Here is an 18,945-nt window from a genome sequence, read left to right as displayed (position 1 = left end):
TTGGTTTCAAAGAGTGAATGCGTGCATGCAGCTTCACTGCAGTAACTGAGAGTCATCAAGTTGTTTGCTGGGATTAATATTTTAGATCTGAAAACCTTTCATTCGTCGTCGTCTTGTTTTTTTAAATTACATTTGTTGTTGTGGAGGTGGTGGTGGGAAGGTGGTGGAGGTGATGGAGGCGGGGGTGATGCAGGTGGTGGTGCTGGAGGTGGAGGTGGTGGAGGTGGTGATAGAGGTGGTGGTGGTGGTGGTGGTGGTGGTGGTGGTGGTGGTGATGGAGGTGGAGGTGGTGGAGATAGAGGTGGTGATGGAGGTTATGGTGGAGGCGGTGGAGGTGGTGGTGATGAAGGTGGAGGTGGTGGAGGTGGAGGTGGTGGAAGTGGTGGTGATGAAGGTGGAGGTGGTGGAGGTGGAGGTGGTGGAGGTGGTGGTGATGAAGGTGGAGGTGGTGGTGGTGGTGATGGAGGTTATGGTGGTGGTGGTGGAGGTGGTGGTGGTGGAGGTGGAGGTGGTGGAGGTGGTGGTGATGGAGGTGGAGGTGGTGGTGATGGAGGTGGAGGTGGAGGTGGTAGAGATGGAGGTGGAGCACAAGCCACAGCGTTCATGTCAAGGCCAGAGGACAATTTTCCAAAACTGATTTTTTCCCCCTCCATCATTTGGGGCCTGAGGATTGAACGTAGATCATCAGCTGTGGGGCAAGTGCCTTTATCTGCGGAATCCCAGGATTGTACTCTTGTCCTATGGTATTCCTTTACTCCACTGTAGAATTACTAGCGCTGGGCTTTTTCCTTGAATGCTTTGTCTTTGTAACAGGTTTTCACTGTTTACCACATTCATTGGGAGATGTTTTTGGTTCCTTTCTCCCCTGACAGTTATAAGGTTTGAAACTAAGTACATAAAGTAAACGGATTTTGAAGATATTTAAGTACCGAAAATGGGATCAGCTGCCAAGGTCTGTAGAGGGTCATTTACCGGTCATTTCACGTGAACTCTGAAGTCAGCTTACTGTTAGCACACCTAATGTGTGCACACTAGATGATTGTGTGAGAAAGGAGCGTGACGTGAACACCACTAAATAAAAATTAAAAGCGACTGACTTTCTGACTAAGTCAAAGAGTTCTCTAAAGCGCAGTGTGTTTTCCCAACAGGTCACCACTAACATCACCTGGGGCATTCAGCCGGCGCCCATGCCTGTGCCCGTGTGGGTGATCATCTTGGCGGTCCTCGCCGGGCTCTTGCTACTGGCTGTTCTGGTTTTTGTAATGTACAGGGTAAGTGATGGACTTTGGGAGGGGAAGGGGAAAGAATAGGAGAAAAGGGGAAGGGAGTAGGGAAAAGGAAGGAAAAGAGTAAAGAAGAGAAGAAACGGGCGCACAGTGACACCGCCCGATGAGCAGGGCTCGTTTCAGGATGGTATTTGGAGTCTCAAGCTGCTAATAGGAACGCTCAATTGTATTTTTAACGTTCTGCTAGTGAGAGCTTTGTCTTTTCTTTAACTGACAGATGGGCTTTTTTAAACGTGTCCGACCGCCTCAAGAAGAGCAAGAGAGAGAACAGCTCCAACCTCATGAGAACGGCGAAGGAAACTCCGAAACCTAATTGTGGTTCCCAAGCTGCGCCGCTTCTGGATCCATGGAATTTTCCACTTTGGCGATAGATTTAAATATCTTTCATGAAGAACAAAATCCCCAGATGGTATGGCTGAGGGTACCCAGTAGCCTCAGCTTACCCACAAAACTGAAATGACTGTTTGTCAGCTTCTCTTGATAAACAGGCTCAGATTACCTGGGCTTCACATACACTGACTTGTGCTTTTAGCGATAATCCTTGTTCAGCGTATATACGACAGTACCTGAGTTACCACATCACATAACATGGTACCTCTTCTGTTACTGTTTCTAATTTACTATGTGAGGTTTCTCTCTTCTTCGATGTTACGTTAAGGCAGTTAGGATATTTAGACCTTAGCACCAATAACTTTGTACAGGTACTTAGAACGTTAGTACACATTACACTACACTATTTCGTAAGCTACTGAAGACTCAGCGATTGCACGGACTTAGATTTCAATATCATTTGCATAGTAGGACTTTTTTTTTTTTAAATCTGATACCATCAAAATTCTTTCCTGGGCACTAGGCCACTTCAAAACATGTGCTCCGTATATATACGTCCCTGGGTTTAATCCTCAGCACTGGGGAGAAACAACAGCTTCCTGTATTAACAACGGTACAGTATTTTTTGTATGAAATTTAGGTTTTTATTTATATCTAGTCTGCATTGTATTTTATTGTATTTTTTGTAATTTAAATTCTATATCAAATCCTTTAAGCCATTTCATGCTGAAAATTCTATAATTAAAAATGCCCATTAAGCAATAGCTTGATCTTAACTAAATAATGATGGTGATTGAAGCCCTGGGAGCAGGAAGTTGTTTCTGAGGTACGTCCATTTCATTGTCTGGCTGTTTGCAGTGTATAAAATGCCGAAAGGCTCTCTGTGACTCTCTGCTGAAACCGCTCATCAAAACTGCATTCTTTAATTAGACTGGAGCTTCCAATTGGTGTTAATTTATTCTGCTCCTGTATTCATATTTTCCTTCTATTTCCAAAACCGAGAACGGGTCAGGACCGTCTTTATAACCTATAGGAACCTGGATCTCCCACCCTTACCCCAAGAGAAATGCTTGGAATCCACATTCCAAAGGCAGCGAGCATGGTTGCTTCTAGTGAGGGCATTTCTCCAGGTTAAGCAAGGCAATGCATCCACGTGCCTCAGCTGTCAGAAGAAATGCTAAAAAGGTGTTTTTACTGCAGCTCCTGTTACTGAAAACCTTCTAAAGCTTTCTTACATTTGTTAATGTAAGTTTTCTGGGGCTTTAATAAGGGCAGCAGCCTTAGCAAGGTCTTCATTGTCCCTGATTTATTCACAGTTCCTCAAGGCCATGGGATGACTATCGATTATAGCTATTTTTGTGCAGTTACATCAGCTGTGCACTAGAAGTTGAGAATTTTAACAGCTTTTTAAACTGCTGTCCTCATTAGGCAAGGAACAATATTTCTCTTAAATAATTGAATATTTTTCTACATTTTGAAAATAATGAAATTTGTCTCACCATATCTCAGGTTATTTCCATGTGCATATGACTGAGCTAATATGGAGAATTTATTTTCATAACATGAGGCACATTTAGGTGGCTTGTACAAGTTAGATATGGACAGAACCCTACATTTAGCTTGAACTTTTAAAGTAATAGCTTCTGGGGCATAGAATTTATTAATGGCTTGAAAGATCATAATCATATACACAAGTTTTTTAGCCAATAAATTTAAATTCTTTTCAGAAATATTTTTATCATAAAGCCAAGTGTTGACCACCACCACACAGCCACTAAGTTGACTGTAAAAACTTTTGCTCTGTCTTCCTTCATAATAGCTGCCATTCCTGAAAATCAATGAAATTCATTCTTTGGCAATAGAATCAATATTGATTTTTACAGTTGTTCCTATTATGGCTCCTTTGCCAAGGAGTAACTTTCTGTTCAGGACTGAAAGAAGTTGTAATGGGAAATTAACATGATGTGTAGTTTTCTGCAAAAGTGTGGATTTCCTTTTAAAAGGTGTAAATTCGTATCTCTGTGAGGTTAGAAACTGTAATTTCAAAGTCAACTCTGAAAAAAAAATGTTGATTCTTTTTATTCTATAGCAGCGTATGAATATAATCGACAGAATATCAAAGGATCATTTTAGATTCATATTTGTAGTTTATTGAGAATTAAAACTGATTTCCAAGTATAAAACTTTCATAATCTAGTTCAGTTGATGCGGAGGACATGTATTAACAGCGACGCTGGTTTCTTACAGAGACAATTATTTTAGTGTTGATGCTGCATAACATCTATGTCAGGGTCACTTCCCCTACGTTTAACTATCATCGTGATTCTGATTGTGTCTCAATGACTATAAAAGGTGAAACAGCCAAAACATTATGGTCTTAATTCTACCTGAATGTTAATCCTCATGAATGCGACATTATTTACATACTGAGGAGATTGACCAATAGCAGACAAGAGCTTGCTGTTCCTTTAAGACAGCAGTGAGGGTTTTGATAGTGACCCTAACCCCAAGGAGGGACTGCTGAGGCAGAGTATAGATAGGACAGCTGGTTCTCATAGGGCAACGGAGAGCTGAGGCGGCATCCGTCCCCACTGGCAGAGTTGTGCAGACCCTCCCAGAGGAGACTGTGTGGCCATTGCCTCTCTGTCAGCTTGCTTTACTCATGGGTGGCTTTTACATTTCATTTGATGAGGAAGGGGAAAAGGCGAGCAAAGTTGTACTGGGGATCCAAAAAGGCAAATAAAATTGCTTAAAGTCTAGTGCTTTCTAAAAGGTTTCTTTGAACTGGTTGGTCCTTCATCTGAACCGTGAACGGTGGCTGTGCCATCTGCAGTCTACACCGGCATTTGTTGTAACTCCTGATGTGTCATGCTTTCTGTGAGGGTACTGGACCTCCCGTTAATTCTGTCATTGTGCTCAAGTGCAATATAACAATGTAACGAAACATATAAGTCATTGTTAATTTAGTAAGCCTAATCTGAAGAGAGATTTATTAGTATTTTTTGTTTGTTTTGGTTAGCAGAAAAGAGCCATTCTGCTGTAGTTGTAGGTACACAGGTGAAGTTTGGTTTTTTTTTTACTTCTAAACCGAATTCTGCATTTCATTTTAGGTGGAAAATGAGCTATTCCCTTTCTGCTTTAAAACCCTTTCAGCATCTTGAGGTAACTCGGAAGCTACGTGTATCAATTGACTTTGCTCTTTAAGTAACGTGGAAGGTGATTCTCTTGGGCTTCTCTCGTGGTCACCCACATTGGGTGAGACATAAAAATGAATCTGTTCTGAAATCTGTCATTTGCTGACTTGGTTTGAGTTAGTAAAAGCAGGTACCATGTTCTGCTCTCCTTCCCACGTGTAACTTGTGACTGTACAATAAACTTGAACATACGGTGCCGGCCTCCTGTGTGGATTCTCCCATCTCCTGCCCTCTCCTGTTCCTTAATCTCACAGCGCAGCAATCATGTGTCGACCGAGTGACTTCAGGGTAGTGACACAGCTCTCTCTAGAAGTTCAGATTTCTAACAGGATTCATTATCTCAATGCAGGAAACCCACAAACCAAAAGCAAAGGAAACTTAAAGCCACATTCTTAGAGAGGAAACGATTTCTTAGCATGTCAGCTGCTCTGGAAGTAATTGTGAGAAGCGTGCACGTGAGATTGCGTGGGAATTAAAAGGCTTCTTTCTGCACTTCAAAGGGAACAACAGCGTGAAGTGGCTTCCTCCAGAACAGAGATGACAATTGCTGCTCTAGAGCCAGCAGAGGGTTAATACCTCGCATATGCAAAGAACTCAGAAAAATCATAAACTCCATAAAGCCAAACCCTCCAGCCAATTTATGAGTAAATCAAATATTCAGGCGTTTTTGAAAAGATAAAGCATACGTAGCCAGTAAATACATGAAAAGTGTTCAATTTCGGTAGCCATCAGGGAAACTGTAAATCAAAACTACTGGGAAGGACCCATATTTTGAACCTGCCTCTGGCAGCTCCTCCCTGACCATTTGGGTACTCTTTCCCCTCCATCAGCTCATGGACTCCTGGTCCTCTCCTACCGTGTGCCTACCAAATATACTTCTTTCTACTCACAAGTACTGTGTTACAGGTAAGTGTTTTTTATTTTTTGGTTTTTTTTTCTTTAAAAAAATATAGTCAGGCTGTAGTAGTGCACACCTTTAATTCCAGCACTTGGGAGGCAGAGACAGGGGGATCTCTGTGAGTTCAAGGCCAGCCTGGTCTATGGAGCAAATTCCAGGACAGGTTCCAATGCTACAGAGAAACCCTGTGTCAAAAAACAAAACAAAACAAAAAATGCAATGCCAACCTAGTCGGAGTGGCTATTGCTTAAAAAGCAAACAAACAAGAGCTAGGGAACACCTGGGAAGAAGGAACTCCTAGCACAGCTGGAGAGAATATAAACTATAGCTACTGTGGAAATCTGTATGGAAGTTCCACAATGAGCTAAAGTTAGAGCTATCATATCACCCAGCTATAGCAGTTCTGGACACCGAAGCACACAGTGCACGTGATCGTCCATGTTTATTGTGGCATTGTTCATGACTGTTCACAATAGCCCTGATAGAATCAGTCTAGGAGTCCATCGATGTGTGGATGGACAAATGAAATATGTATTTATGTAGGTCTTGCTTTCATATTCTTTTTTGTTTATTTTGGGCTTCTTTTTTCTTTCGAGACAATGTTTCTCTGTAGCTTTGGAGACTGTCCTGGCACTAGCTCTTGTAGACCAGGTTGACCTCAAACTCACAGAGATCTGCCTACCTCTGCCTCCCGAGTGCTGGGATTAAAGGTGTGTGCCACCACTGCCTGGCTGTTTTTATATTCTTGATCACAGTAAGTTTCTACACTGTATAAACTGTCCCCCCCCCCCCCCCCCCACGCTGGAGACACTGAGAGAGAGACAACCTTAAGAATGGGGCAGGCGGGGAGAAAGCCGCTCACAGGCACTGCTAGCTAGAGGTAAGGTAAAGAGCGATGCTCAGCCAGAGACAGGTCCTATGCAGAACTTCCTGCAGCCGCTCCACATACAAAGCCTTCTAGTTTGCAAAGCTGGGCTCCTTCACTGTAGATCTACGCGCTATTCAGTAAAACCAGCTGATCTTGATAATGCCATCAGCAGCCACCCAAGATCTCAATCGGACAATCCAGGCCTCAAGTTAGACACACTCCACCCTACCCTGTCCCCAGCAACTCCAATTAGCCATCTCAGCTGAGTCTAACCCCAAACACCCATTTCCCCTACCTTTCCTCTCGTTTTCAGGCTCGTGCATCTTTGCCAGCTTCCCATCTTTTGCTGTTGTTTATTTGATTCTGTTTTATAATAACACGCCTACGTGTGGCGGTCTCTCTTCCCTGTCTTTTCCTCTCTAATCTCTTTCATGCCGATCGACAGGGATGCTAAAAATGCAGGGCTGAGAGGGTTTCTCCTTCCTGTTCAGCCCCCTTCAGAGTGGTCTTCAGTGGAGAACTCTGCTTACTTATGTACCATCCAAGTGGTGTAGGAGGACTGCTGGAGTTGCCATCTGTGAATATGCCACAACGGTGCCCTACACTGTAAGTACGTATAAGTGTCTGCTAGGTATTTTAAAACAGCTTAGCATTCTCCACTCGTCTTTCACTGCAGAGAAGGGTCAGTCTTCTGGTAACTGCTCTTACACTTTCTCAAGTACATTGTGCTTTTATGCATCTGACACACACACACACACACACACACACACACACACACACACACACTCCAGTTTTTAAATGACCTATTTCTGTGTAAACTCCTATTCTGTACAGCCTACCTTCCGCAGTGTCTTCCACAGACTATTTAATTTCGTTCAACCCTATGTAAGCTCAAAAAACGCTTTTATTTGCTTCTTCAGTTGCCATCACCACAACGGACTGTGTTTTGTTCCCATACTGCCTCGCCCTAACAGGTGGTAAGCTTGTCGAACGAAGGGATTCTGTTTTACTTATTCCAAGCACCAGACTAAATGTGCAGTGAGCACCTCATTAAGTATTTGTTAAGTCAGAAGTTTGTTTGTTTTGTTTTTGTTTTAGATAGGGTCTTTCTACGTAGCCCTGGGCGTCCTGGAACTCACTAGGTAGACTGAACAGGGTAGCCTCAAATCTCCTGAGTGCTGAAATTAAAGACGTGTGCTGCCATACCTGGCAAGATATTAAAAAACAAACAATCAAAAAAAATCCCCAAAACACACGAAAAGTATAAGTTACAACGGGTAAAAGCATAATTAGGAATATTTATGATGATGAAAGAAATTCTCATTTAAACAAAAAAAGTTTATTTACAGTCTGGAGAGTATTCGTTTATCCTGTAAAGAGGCCTCGGCACAGCAGAGAGCACTGGGTTAAAGAAGCCTGGTCTTTGAACCTATGAAACCTTATGGTTTCCTGAGGGTGACCAGAGTGTTGCCTTTTTTGCTACACCAGGGTCAAGTGGGAAGAATTATATTCCACTTTGTACACGTTTTCCTGCTGCCTCGGGAAAGATTAAGGATTCGAAGGTCCTCCAGCTCTCCTGTTAAGTCTCCACCTAGCTAAACACCTGGGCACCAGCATCACCTTGCGGGCCGCCTGCCCGGTGGCGGCAGCGGGGTTGGGGGGTGGGACCCAGTCCTCGCTCGCCCCTCCCGGCGGTCACGTGCTCGAGGATGCCAAGCCCGCTCGCTCGCCATCCTCCTGCCGACCCGCTCCTCCTCCCGCCGAGGCTGTGCACCACAGACGGCGCGAGGGGGAGCGAGCGAGCGGGCGCGGCCGGGTTCCGCAGCCCTGGCGCCCGCCGCCGCGCGCAGCCCCGCAATATGCCTCCGTGGCCCGCTGGCTCTCGGCCATGGCGAGGCTCTGCCGGCGCATCCCCTGCGCCCTGCTCCTCGGCCTGGCCGCGGTGCTGCTGAAGGCGCGGCTGGTCCCCGCGGCCGCCAGAGCCGAACTCAGCCGCTCCGACCTCAGCCTCATCCAGCAGCAGCAGCAGCAGCAACAGCAAAAACAGCGGGAGGAGGCGGAGGAGGAGAGGCCAGAGGTGCCTGGGGCATCTTCGACTTTGGCGGTTCCAGGTAGGTCCCAGCAGCCCGGCCTTGCTTTGCATCAGTGCCAAGCGAGCTCGTCCGGCTTTGCGGGATTCTTAGCTCTTTCCCATCTCCCCCTTTGCCTATCCTTGCCGGTTTCTATCCCTCCGCGTCTTCCCAGGTTGACGGTTCGGCCTTCGGTGCGCCCCCCCCCAGCCCCGCAGAACATTGCAGTGGGCTTGAGAAGGGTCGGGGACTGTAAGGGGGGTGTGCGAGGGGGGGTCAAGGTGGGTGCCTGCTGATCTTTCTATTTTTATGTTGTTTTTTATTTTCCTTCTCTTCTTGTGTATACACACACACACACACACACACACACACACACACACACACACGCTCTCAGATCCCTTTAGCATTCTGTTCTCTGTCCTCTCCTAGATACAGAGCAGTTTTGCCATATTACACCCACACAGCTTTTGCGCTGTTTCTCCCTGCCTGCTGTATTTAAATTTAGAACTGGAGAAAGAAATCTCGATTGATTTCATTATATTTCTCTTCTTATCCCAGGACACGTTTAAGGCGGCTCGCAATAAAAAGGGGGAGAATGCATTTGGTACAATAAGATGAAAGAAAGCCACGAAACCGGAGTTTGTAGTTGAGGGAAGGGACAAGGGAGGGAGACAGATAGGTAAGCGTGGAGCGAGCGACGCTTGGGTAGCACAGCCTGCCCCTCCCCCTGAGGGGAATCTCCTTGTAGTGGAACTTAAATGAACGTGTCTTGACACGTTCTGTAGGGGTTGATGAAATGTGGGTGCAGTGACCATTTCAGTCCCCGGTTTTCTGTCTTCCCCTCCCCCAGTTCAAGCTCCCTGGTAAGCCAAGAGCTTGGCTATTCGTTTAACTAGCCTTTACCCAGCCCCCAACCCACTTAGTTACCTTCTACACTGTAGATGCTGCCAGGGCTTTGGGAAGGAAAGAGGATTTTTTTCTATTTTTTATAAAGCCACCAATTTTCTGGCTAGTGGGCTGAGGTCTCACAAACTGAAGATGAGTATTATTTTAACACTGATTTTTGTTTTAAAATCTGCCTAGTAACATTATAGAAGATGCTGAAAATGATATTCTGTAGAGTGGAATCGGCATCTTCGTTTATCTTGTTTGCTCATCATCAGAGAGCAGTTCGGAGGCATGCCAGCTGTGATTCATGACACAGCCCAGATGATTTAATTTCTTGGAGTGCTTCTAGCATAGGATGAAATCACCACAGAGCACAGGAGCAAGCTTGTGTTTCTGACACCCTCTTAAACGAATTAATAGCACTCGAAGGTGGCTACAATGGAAAGATACGTGGTGTGTTTGGATCTTACTCAGTGTTTAGTACGGGAAAGCACTAAACACCGTAGAGCACAGGAGGCTGACGTTAGACACAGTGAATCTGCAGATGCTGACGATACTGTTTTAATCTCATACAGGAGAGGCTTCTTACATTAGCGGTGCAGTAAGAGTCTTGGGGGAGTATTGATGAGTTTCATGGTTTCTGATATTTTGGTCTTTCAGGAATATTAGTGAAATGGGTTTTGATTACCATAGGAAAATGTGGTCTGATGAGAGTTATGAATAACTGTAATGATTTGAAACCTTGGTGTTTAGAGTGAAATCTAATCTATTTGAAAAGGATGATTATTTGGAAAGCTAGCAGTCCCTGGCTTTTTTTTTTTTATTAATTGAGATAAAGGATCTGCTGTCCAGCAGTTCACATTGAAGTCTGAAGAGCAGCACAGCTCCTGGGTCTTTCTCAAACACTCTGACCCCCCTCCCAGAGTAAACAAGCATAACCCAGCACACAGTCAGTCAGATAGTGTTGACACAGCCCTTAAACAAATGAAGTTAAAACGTCCCCTGAACTCACTCACTGTGATCTTCACAGTGAATGGGTCCTATTTCAGCCTTTGTTTCTCACCCAGAGAGACATTGCTATAAAAGTGTTGAGCGGGAGAATGGTCTATGCTCAGATCATGCTGTTGTGTGCAGGAAGCTGGCCCCTTTGGTTTCTACTTCTGGCAGTGACTTCCATCAGTGCTTGCCTTGGCTCTCTCCATGGTTGTCACATTGTCCAAATGTTTCTTTCATTTGCAGTGGGCTCAGGGGCCAGACTTCTGCACGTTCTGTTTTCTCTGCATGGAGTTCTGAAATTTAAGTGACTGGACATGCATGCTAACTCCTAATCTGCAGCCTCTTCTGACTTGGTTGAGCTCCATCACCAACACCTACCCTTCTTTTTAAAAAACATCTATCTATCTATCTATCTATCTATCTATCTATCTATCTATCTATCCATCCATCTATCTGTCTATTTATGTGTGTGTGTGTGCATGTATGTCTATGGGTGTGAGGTGTAGGTGTCATGCATAAGGAGGCAAGAGGACAGCTTGCAGGAACTGGTTCTCCTTCTACCACATGGGCCCTGGGGCTTGAACTCAGGCCGTCAGGGTTGGCGGCAATCCCTTGACCTGTTGAGCCATCTCACATAAGCCCATGAGGGCATAGACTTTGCTATGGCTACTGCTGTATTTCTGTCACCTAGAGAGCACTTGGTATATGTAGACCTTCAGGTGGATAAATATGCCGGCATCAGGGGACACTCATTTCCCAAGTGTTTGTTAAACGTTTAACAACCTCGTGAAATCTTCATCAGAATTTGCATAGAAATAAATATTACATGAAAATACTTGTAAGTGTAGATGATGAAGTATGTATTTTGGATCTTTAGTTTCAGTGTTGGTTTTGGGTTGTCTATACAGAATAGTTGATCCTGATACTTGAGGTGGTTACTAGGTTCTATTAAGAAGATTCTGAGCCTGAGTGCACTTTAATCCCCTTGTGACCTAGGTGGCATTAATGTATTACACCTTTAAATAGCTGAGCCTGATCTGCTATCTGCCTCTTTAGCACCTTGCATGCCTTCCATATGGAATGTGAAAAGTTCAGAATTTTCTCAGGCAAAATTTAGAAAACTAAGACATGTTGGGCAGCACATGACTGAGCAAAGACGTTGACCATGGCCTTGGTTATTCTTTGCACTTCACTCTTCTGAAAATGTCTCTGTGTTAATGAGAAATAGGGAAGATTAAAAAAAACCTACGAATATACTACTTTCAAAAAATCAGGATTTTAAAAAGTATGGTTCTATTTTCTCATTAACTTATATTATCGTTAGAGACTGATGAGAAGAAGGGCCAAGTCTGGGATCTGTAAGATCCCTTCATTTCTCTACCATGTGCAGAAGTCCTGGTCTCTCCATCTGTGCCAGCGTTTGTTAGAAACAGATATTTGAGGGGCTAGCGAAGAATTAATTTGGGAGCTGGTGGTAGCTGAATCAACCATATCATATTCTCTCTGATGGCCCATTAGGTAGGTGACATGTGAAGTTGGAGGCAAGAGTAGCTGGGGAAATAATGAGGGGCATTAATATTCCCCACAGATGCAAGGTTCCCTATGCCTTTTTACAAAACGCCTTTTGCACAAAGAGTCCTGAAAAGCATGATTTGGAAAATGTTGAGTATATATAAAACAGAGATAGCATGTTAGACTGTGCCTACCACTCACTTGCTTTCTCAGTTGTGCCATTATTGCTTAACCCTTACATCTAAACCATTTCTAATGCATGGATTTTTTTTGGTAAAGTTATTTTTGTGGCAATATATGCACTTATGTAAATGTACATGCGATCATGCTCTTTCGATAGGTAGGTGTTTACATCTGAGCAGTACCTCTCTGGACATGCAATGTTTATATCATGGTGGGAGGATCTCCTTCACCACCTTCCCAGACTGTCTCTGCCCTTCACCCAAGTTCTGTGCTGTTTTCAAATCCTAGCCTACTTAGGTGTTGTCTGGAACTTCAGATGTGGGTTCCCGTTCACTGGGCCTTTTGTGTTCAGCTTCTCTGGCTCAGAATAACTTGTATTGGCTTCCTTAATTTTCTAGCCCGTTAGTAGTTTACTTCTCTTTACTGATGAGTCGTGCTCCATTTTGAGAATTGCACCAGTACAGTTTATTGCCTCTTTTGTTATGATTATTTGGGTTTTCTCTGGTGATGGAGGTTGCAGAATTATTTACACTTTCTCTTAAAGTGATTTTTTGTATGAAAACTGTACAGTGCCTATCTACAGAACTCAATATGATATTCTGGTACACATAATGAAATAGTTACTGTGGTGAGGCCCTGTAAATGTCCATCTTTACCTTGTGGTTACCAAAAAAAATGTATTCTTAGCCAATTTCCATCATAGAATCCAGCATTGTAACTCTCTTCCTCATTTCCTACTTTTGATTTGCTTTTCCAGTCTATATATTTGCAACATTGTAGCCTTGTCTCCGGCCTTTGCTTTTTCCTGGTAGGCCTGATCTTCCTCCCTCCCGTTGGAAATCTCCCATCTGTGAAAACTTGTTTATTTACTTTTTGTGATCAAGGGATTTGAAAAATCAGTAGGAAAGGTAAGCCTAGGAATTGTTCCATTTGGAAGTTCTCATACTTTAGAGGCCATATTCCCAGATGGGTGATGGTGGTTTCTTTCCAGGATTTTAATAACCGAAGGGAACATTTAATGGATGCTGATTACAGGTTGAAAAACACATGTCATTGTGTTGAATTTGAGGCCAGTTGGTTTTGTGGTGGTTTTTACAACATTCTTAATGTGATTCAGTAGAAACTGTACCAAATATTTTTCTGAAACAAAACTCTTCCCTCAAGAATATAAATATTGCGCTTGATTCTCTTTCAAAGATCTGCCTGACTAGGTTAGCAGCATTATTGTCTTTCATTTGCTTGGTCTGGTGTAATGTTTAATTTTCTTTTCTCCAAATCTCCCCAGCTAGAAAACAAGTGCAGTGTTTTGTTTTGTTTTTTATCTGTAATTGACAGAACATGTGTTTTGGGACACTTACCTAGAAAATTCTAAAACTATTAAAGTTCAGCATTTAAGTGTTTAATTGAAACATAATCGAGGCAAACAGCCTCTGTTTGGGGTTAGGCTGTTGTAGAGGCAGGTGGACCTCTGAGTTGGGCTAGCCAGGTCTATAGAGGAGTTCCAGGGCTACACAGAAAAGCCCTGTTTCAAAAACACAAAACAAAACAAAAGGTTCTGTTTGGGGATGCCTTTAGAATAGACCTTTTGGGAAGACATAATCTGTATGTCCAAGACATTAGATTTCTGTATATATTAAATGCTTTTTATGACTGCCCGTGTCATTATTCGGCTGCATTCTTAAATCCCGCTCGATGATGCCCGAGAATGTAAGCACATTCATGTAATGAGGAAGGATTCCAAATGCTGTTTCCATCATTTCCAACGTGTGAAACTCTCCTCCATACCTAATACCAAAGCCAGCCAGTTAGCTTCCACAATGAACAATGTCCTCCTGAACCTTGAGTTCATGAACCAAGTTCTCCAGGTTAAGGTTTTACATCTTACATGGATTTGAAATTAATTTCATTTATAAATGAGATTTCAGTTTCTTTGCTTTCTTTCTTTCATCCTTTCTTTTTTTAAAAAAACAAGAACTACATTTCTATGTTTATAGTACTTGAGGGAATCACTCAAAATTTAGATATATTTATTTGGTTGAAAGCTTCATTAGCAATGTCTATTCTTTAACACAGACTTTCATAGACCAGCAAAAAAATGCTGTTTATAAATTATATCATTTTTATTTAATTTTTTTTAAAGATTGTATCTGTTTATGTAGCTCCGGCTGGCTTTCGATAGATGATTTTTCTGTTTCAGCCCCTTTAGTGCTGGGATTGTTAGTCTATGCGCCACTACCCTTGACTTAATAGACATATTTTAAATTCATTTGCTCTGCTAAAATTTCGAGTGCTCACTGGGCCGAGTCAATTATTATTCCTACGTGTGGACGGACCCTCAAGCGAGTAGTCACGTGGCCAGCTGGAAGTCTGTAGACTGTCTAGCATTAACTCGAGGCTCAGGGTGAGAAGGCCTGGCTTGCACCCATCCGAGGTTCCCGCTCTAGGTCTAGCGCCCACCACCATGCTTCAGCCTTTCTAGGGTGCTATCCCAATAGATCTGTTGCTGCCATTGCTCGTCCATTTGTCTCGTAATAGGGATGTGCCGCTAACAAGTCAGAGGGCTAAACCGATGCTTTATTCGCCTTACCGTGTTGATTGTACTCAGACGCCGGCCAGAGAATGCAGGTACCCCGACTGTTGTGACGCAGCCCACCTCAGCTTCTTGCTTGCTTCTTTCTTGGGAAACAGCCCCAATTAAATTACCGGAATGCAGCTCAGTCTGGTTAAACGGCTTAGATTTCTTCAAAATCATAAACGCATGCTGCACGTCTTCCACATTTATATGGGTAGAATTTGTTTTTCAATATCTGGGGAACCAAGGCAGGGTGGGCAGCGTTTCCGAATGAGAATCCATTTACTGTACAAGTGGAAATGAGAGCAGAGAGAGATCGTGCAAGGGAGGAAATCTCACGCGAAATGACAAGCGCATTCAGCTAAAGCAAAATAAACTGTGTGTGGGTTAGTGATAGAACATGCACTATGAAATGAAAACCATGAGGAATTAAATAAGAGTCCCTGACGTCGGGAACATGTGTGCTCGATTTTATTCAGAAAATGTGGGTTTCCAAAGTCATATACATTAAAATAAAATGTTGCCTCCCCAAACTAAGTACCCCCCAAATTATATTTTATCCTCTGGTTTATAAATTTTTAAAATTAATTAATTAATCAATTAGTTTGCTTTTGAGACAGGGTTTCTCTGGGTAGCCCTGGCTGTCCTGGAACTTGCTCTGTAGACCAGGCTGACCTCTGCCTCCTAAGTGATGGGGTTAAAGACTTGGGCCACCTTCCCTGATCCTCCCCTCTTTGTTTTGTTTTGGTTTTGGTTTGTTTTCAAACAGGTTCTCACTATGTAGCTCTGGCTGGCCTCCAATTCAGTATGTTGATAAGAATGGTCTCAAATTCACAGAGATCCACTTTTTTTTTTAAAGCCTTCTGAGGCCTGAGATTAAAGGCATGTACTGTCATACCTGGCCTCAAATTATATTTTTTTTAAATATTTATTTATTTATTTATTATGTATACAATATTCTGTCTGTATGCCTGAAGGCCAGAAGAGGGCGCCAGACCTCTTTACAGATGGTTGTGAGCCACCATGTGGTTGCCGGGAATTGAACTCAGGACCTTTGGAAGAGCAGGCAATGCTCTTAACCACTGAGCCATCTCTCCAGCCCCTCAAATTATATTTTATAATATGTTTGTGCTGTTGGATTCTGGAAGTTTAGCAGAAACGCTATGATTTATATTACCTTTTTCTTCCTCTTGTTTCCCTTCTCCTCCCCTTCCTTTATCCCTTTTTCCCTTCATTTTGTGGTCCAAAGGCTAAGCTTTCTAGACAGGTACCTAAACTACAGCAACCCTTATCCAGTTTATTTAGAAACAGGGTGCTTCTAAATTGTGGTTGCTGGCCTTGAATTTATACTATTCTTGCTTTAGCCTTCTGAGTAACTGGGATTATAGTATGTCTGGTTCAGTGTTACTTTGTGTTAATTGGAGTTCAACTTTTATTATAATTATATAGTAGTGCGTGAATTAACTAATCTTTTAAAAAGTTCATTCACAGTGAAGCAGTATCTAAATTTTGAAATACATAATTAAAAATCGGAAGTGTTCCCGTTGTAGGGGTGTGTCTCGATGTTTGTTAGAGCCTTCCTCTCTTGTTGCTCTCTGTCACATGCCACCCTGCTGACCCTCATGACACCCATGTAGCTTGCCTTCTTTCCCTCACAGCAGCCCCGGGTTTGATTACTTGTTATGGTATCTGAATTGAGACTCCTGCATAGCAATTGACTCGTTCTGCTGAGTGAGGAGCTCTTGGGACCCACAGTACATCAGGAGTTCCATTCATGACGTCAGGTTTCAGGCTACGCTGTTCACAGCCAGGGGCCAGATAGCTGGAAATGACCAATGCCGAAAGAAAGGTATTAAACTAACTGTAAGCTGTATTCATTGGTGCATTTTCCCTACATATAGTATGCGGTTTATCTAGTTATCCATTTAAGAATATGTGGGATCTGGGTGATAAAACATGAGCTCTGTGAATATGAAGTCCACTGTTTAGAAACGAAGAGACAGGTTGTATAGTTTCTCTTTTACCACTTCAGGCCCTTGATAGAGCAGTTTCTACATTAGGAAAAAAAAAGTCCATTAAATCCTGTAAATCTTTCAGGCTGGGAGAGCTAAGATACGAAGCAGGTGGCTTCCTGGAGAAGCATATGGGTGTTTGTGACTGTTCCCCCTCAGGCTGGGGCCCAGGATTCTCAGGGCACGTGTATAGCATGTTGTCTTTTCGGGCTTTCAGAGATCGAGGGGGAGGTACTACCACATCACCCCAGTGACAGGGAGAACTATTGTTCATGGCACTGACTCAGTTATAAAACTATGCAATGGAAAGATAACGTCCCAACCCCCTTAGACCTCTATTTCTCCTGTCTCATCCGTCATCCTACCCGGAGACCCAGGACTCATGACGGAGTCGAGCTTCTCCCCTGCTTTTAAATGCATAGTCACAGGGGTTTTTGTGTCTGTTCCTGCTATTCTATTTGCTCAGCCATTTCCCCTCACTAAATCCTGTTCCATCTGTTTGGACTCGGGGAATAATACATTAGATCTCTCTAGTCTCTTCCTTCTAATTCAAACACCCTGGTGCCATGTATCTTCCTGGCTTTCTTTTCTTGAAGAATATAATTTCTAACATAAAAATGAAATTTCACCATATTGATTCTATGTGAGAGGTCCACATCTACCCGGCCCCCATGATTGTTTATAATGAATTCTTTCAAATATGAGGGAAACCTTTAACAGTTATGGATACTCACATACACTATCAAGGTAGCACACACGTTAAAACGTCACCATATTTACTTATCTCTCTTATCACATATCCTTTTGCATACACAGACAGACAGACAGACAGACAGACAGACAGACAGACAGACACACATATATACTCAGACTCCTGTGGCTCTGAAAAACACATCTGAGTTTCGTTCTTTAAAATCTTTAGCTTAGCTTTCTTAATATCTACTCAACCTTCAGCAGATAAATAAGTTTTTAAATGAACAATTATTAAAACCTTTAAAAAAGAGCTATGTAAAAATCAGTGAAGAAAAAAACCACAGCAAATGAATGAGTGTGTCTTACAGATCGTGGGTGTGGAGTGTTGGTAAGGTCCTCTTGGGTCCTAGCATTGGTAAGGACAGCACATTTATACCTGGGTGCCATCCACTATGGGAGAGCAGTGTTATTCTGGCTGGGTTTCTCTCTGCGTTTCCTCTTTGTCTTTTCCTATGGTCACCGGTTCACTAATCTCTGGCGCTTTTCTCTCCCTATGTATTCCTCTCATGGTGGAGGTGCACGTCTTAATATAGTTTTTTTTTCTTTCCCACCCTCTGTTTATGCGGTCCCCGTTCTTCCATGTTTGCAATGGAGATGGTGAGCCCATTCTTGGTCTTTACCCTGAAAGAGTCAGGTATTCTAAGAGCAGAAAAGAGGAAGGTCAGACACAGAAATGGGTATCTGGTATCAGTTGATGTCCAGTCAGATAACTTCCATCCTTGTGGTGTGCTTGTGCAAAACAGCTTCTTGGATTCTGCAGGAGGATGAATTCTCTTGTTTGTATCTGTATTTGTATAGCAGCTGGCCAAAAAGTCTTAACTTGCTGTGTTATTTCCCACACTGTCGTGATGCCAGGCCGATTTACAATACATTGATTCTCCTCTTTTCAGCACTACCCTTGTTCCTTCTCATCTCTGCCTCTAGCAGAAGTCCGCCTAATTCTGCCTGCATCGTGTTTGCGACTCAAGGTTATCTCTCAGCAAATCAGACCCTTTACTGGACGGGTCTGAAATATGTTGTTTAAATTAGTCTCCATTCCCAGTGTTTCATTATTCTTCTTCTAGATCCGTTTAGATCACAAATATATTAATTCGCCCATTTTGTATCCCACAAAGTCGAACATTGGGTGGCTGAGAAATACGCTGAGTGGTATGTATTGGGGATTGTGTGTCTTCTTGTTAGGGTGAGACTGTGGACTGTGATTCCATGGTCCTCTGCTGCGTGAACAGCACACTAATGGCTGTAGAATGCCTTTTAATTAACAGGATTTGTTCCAGATTTATGAGTTTGGAGCAAATGCTGATGGCATTGGGATGAACTGAGGGATGACGAGTTCCCCGAACCCACGAGACACGGTGAGATGGGGAACTGCCGATCCTTTCGG

The 18,945-nt window shown here is 43.1% G+C and overlaps 2 protein-coding genes across 3 annotated transcripts in view; both read left to right on the top strand.

The window, feature by feature from the left end:
- The window catches only part of Itgav (integrin subunit alpha V), a 70,886-nt gene extending 65,882 nt beyond the window's left edge, over window positions 1–5,004 (top strand). For both annotated transcript variants that reach the window (XM_075984733.1, XM_075984732.1), the window contains exons 29-30: window positions 1,149–1,271; window positions 1,504–5,004. In XM_075984733.1, coding sequence (XP_075840848.1) covers window positions 1,149–1,271; window positions 1,504–1,599 — 219 coding nt within the window. In that variant the 3' untranslated portion in view covers window positions 1,600–5,004. The remainder of the gene's footprint in view (window positions 1–1,148; window positions 1,272–1,503) is intronic.
- A 3,314-nt stretch (window positions 5,005–8,318) lies between these two features.
- The window catches only part of Fam171b (family with sequence similarity 171 member B), a 50,472-nt gene continuing 39,845 nt past the window's right edge, over window positions 8,319–18,945 (top strand). The window contains exon 1 of the mRNA XM_075984731.1: window positions 8,319–8,687. Coding sequence (XP_075840846.1) covers window positions 8,465–8,687 — 223 coding nt within the window. The 5' untranslated portion in view covers window positions 8,319–8,464. The remainder of the gene's footprint in view (window positions 8,688–18,945) is intronic.

The sequence above is a fragment of the Microtus pennsylvanicus genome, chromosome 9, assembly GCF_037038515.1.
Source record: "Microtus pennsylvanicus isolate mMicPen1 chromosome 9, mMicPen1.hap1, whole genome shotgun sequence".
In the NCBI taxonomy this organism is placed as follows: Eukaryota; Metazoa; Chordata; class Mammalia; order Rodentia; family Cricetidae; genus Microtus; species Microtus pennsylvanicus.
This window is presented reverse-complemented; position numbering and strand designations above follow the sequence as displayed.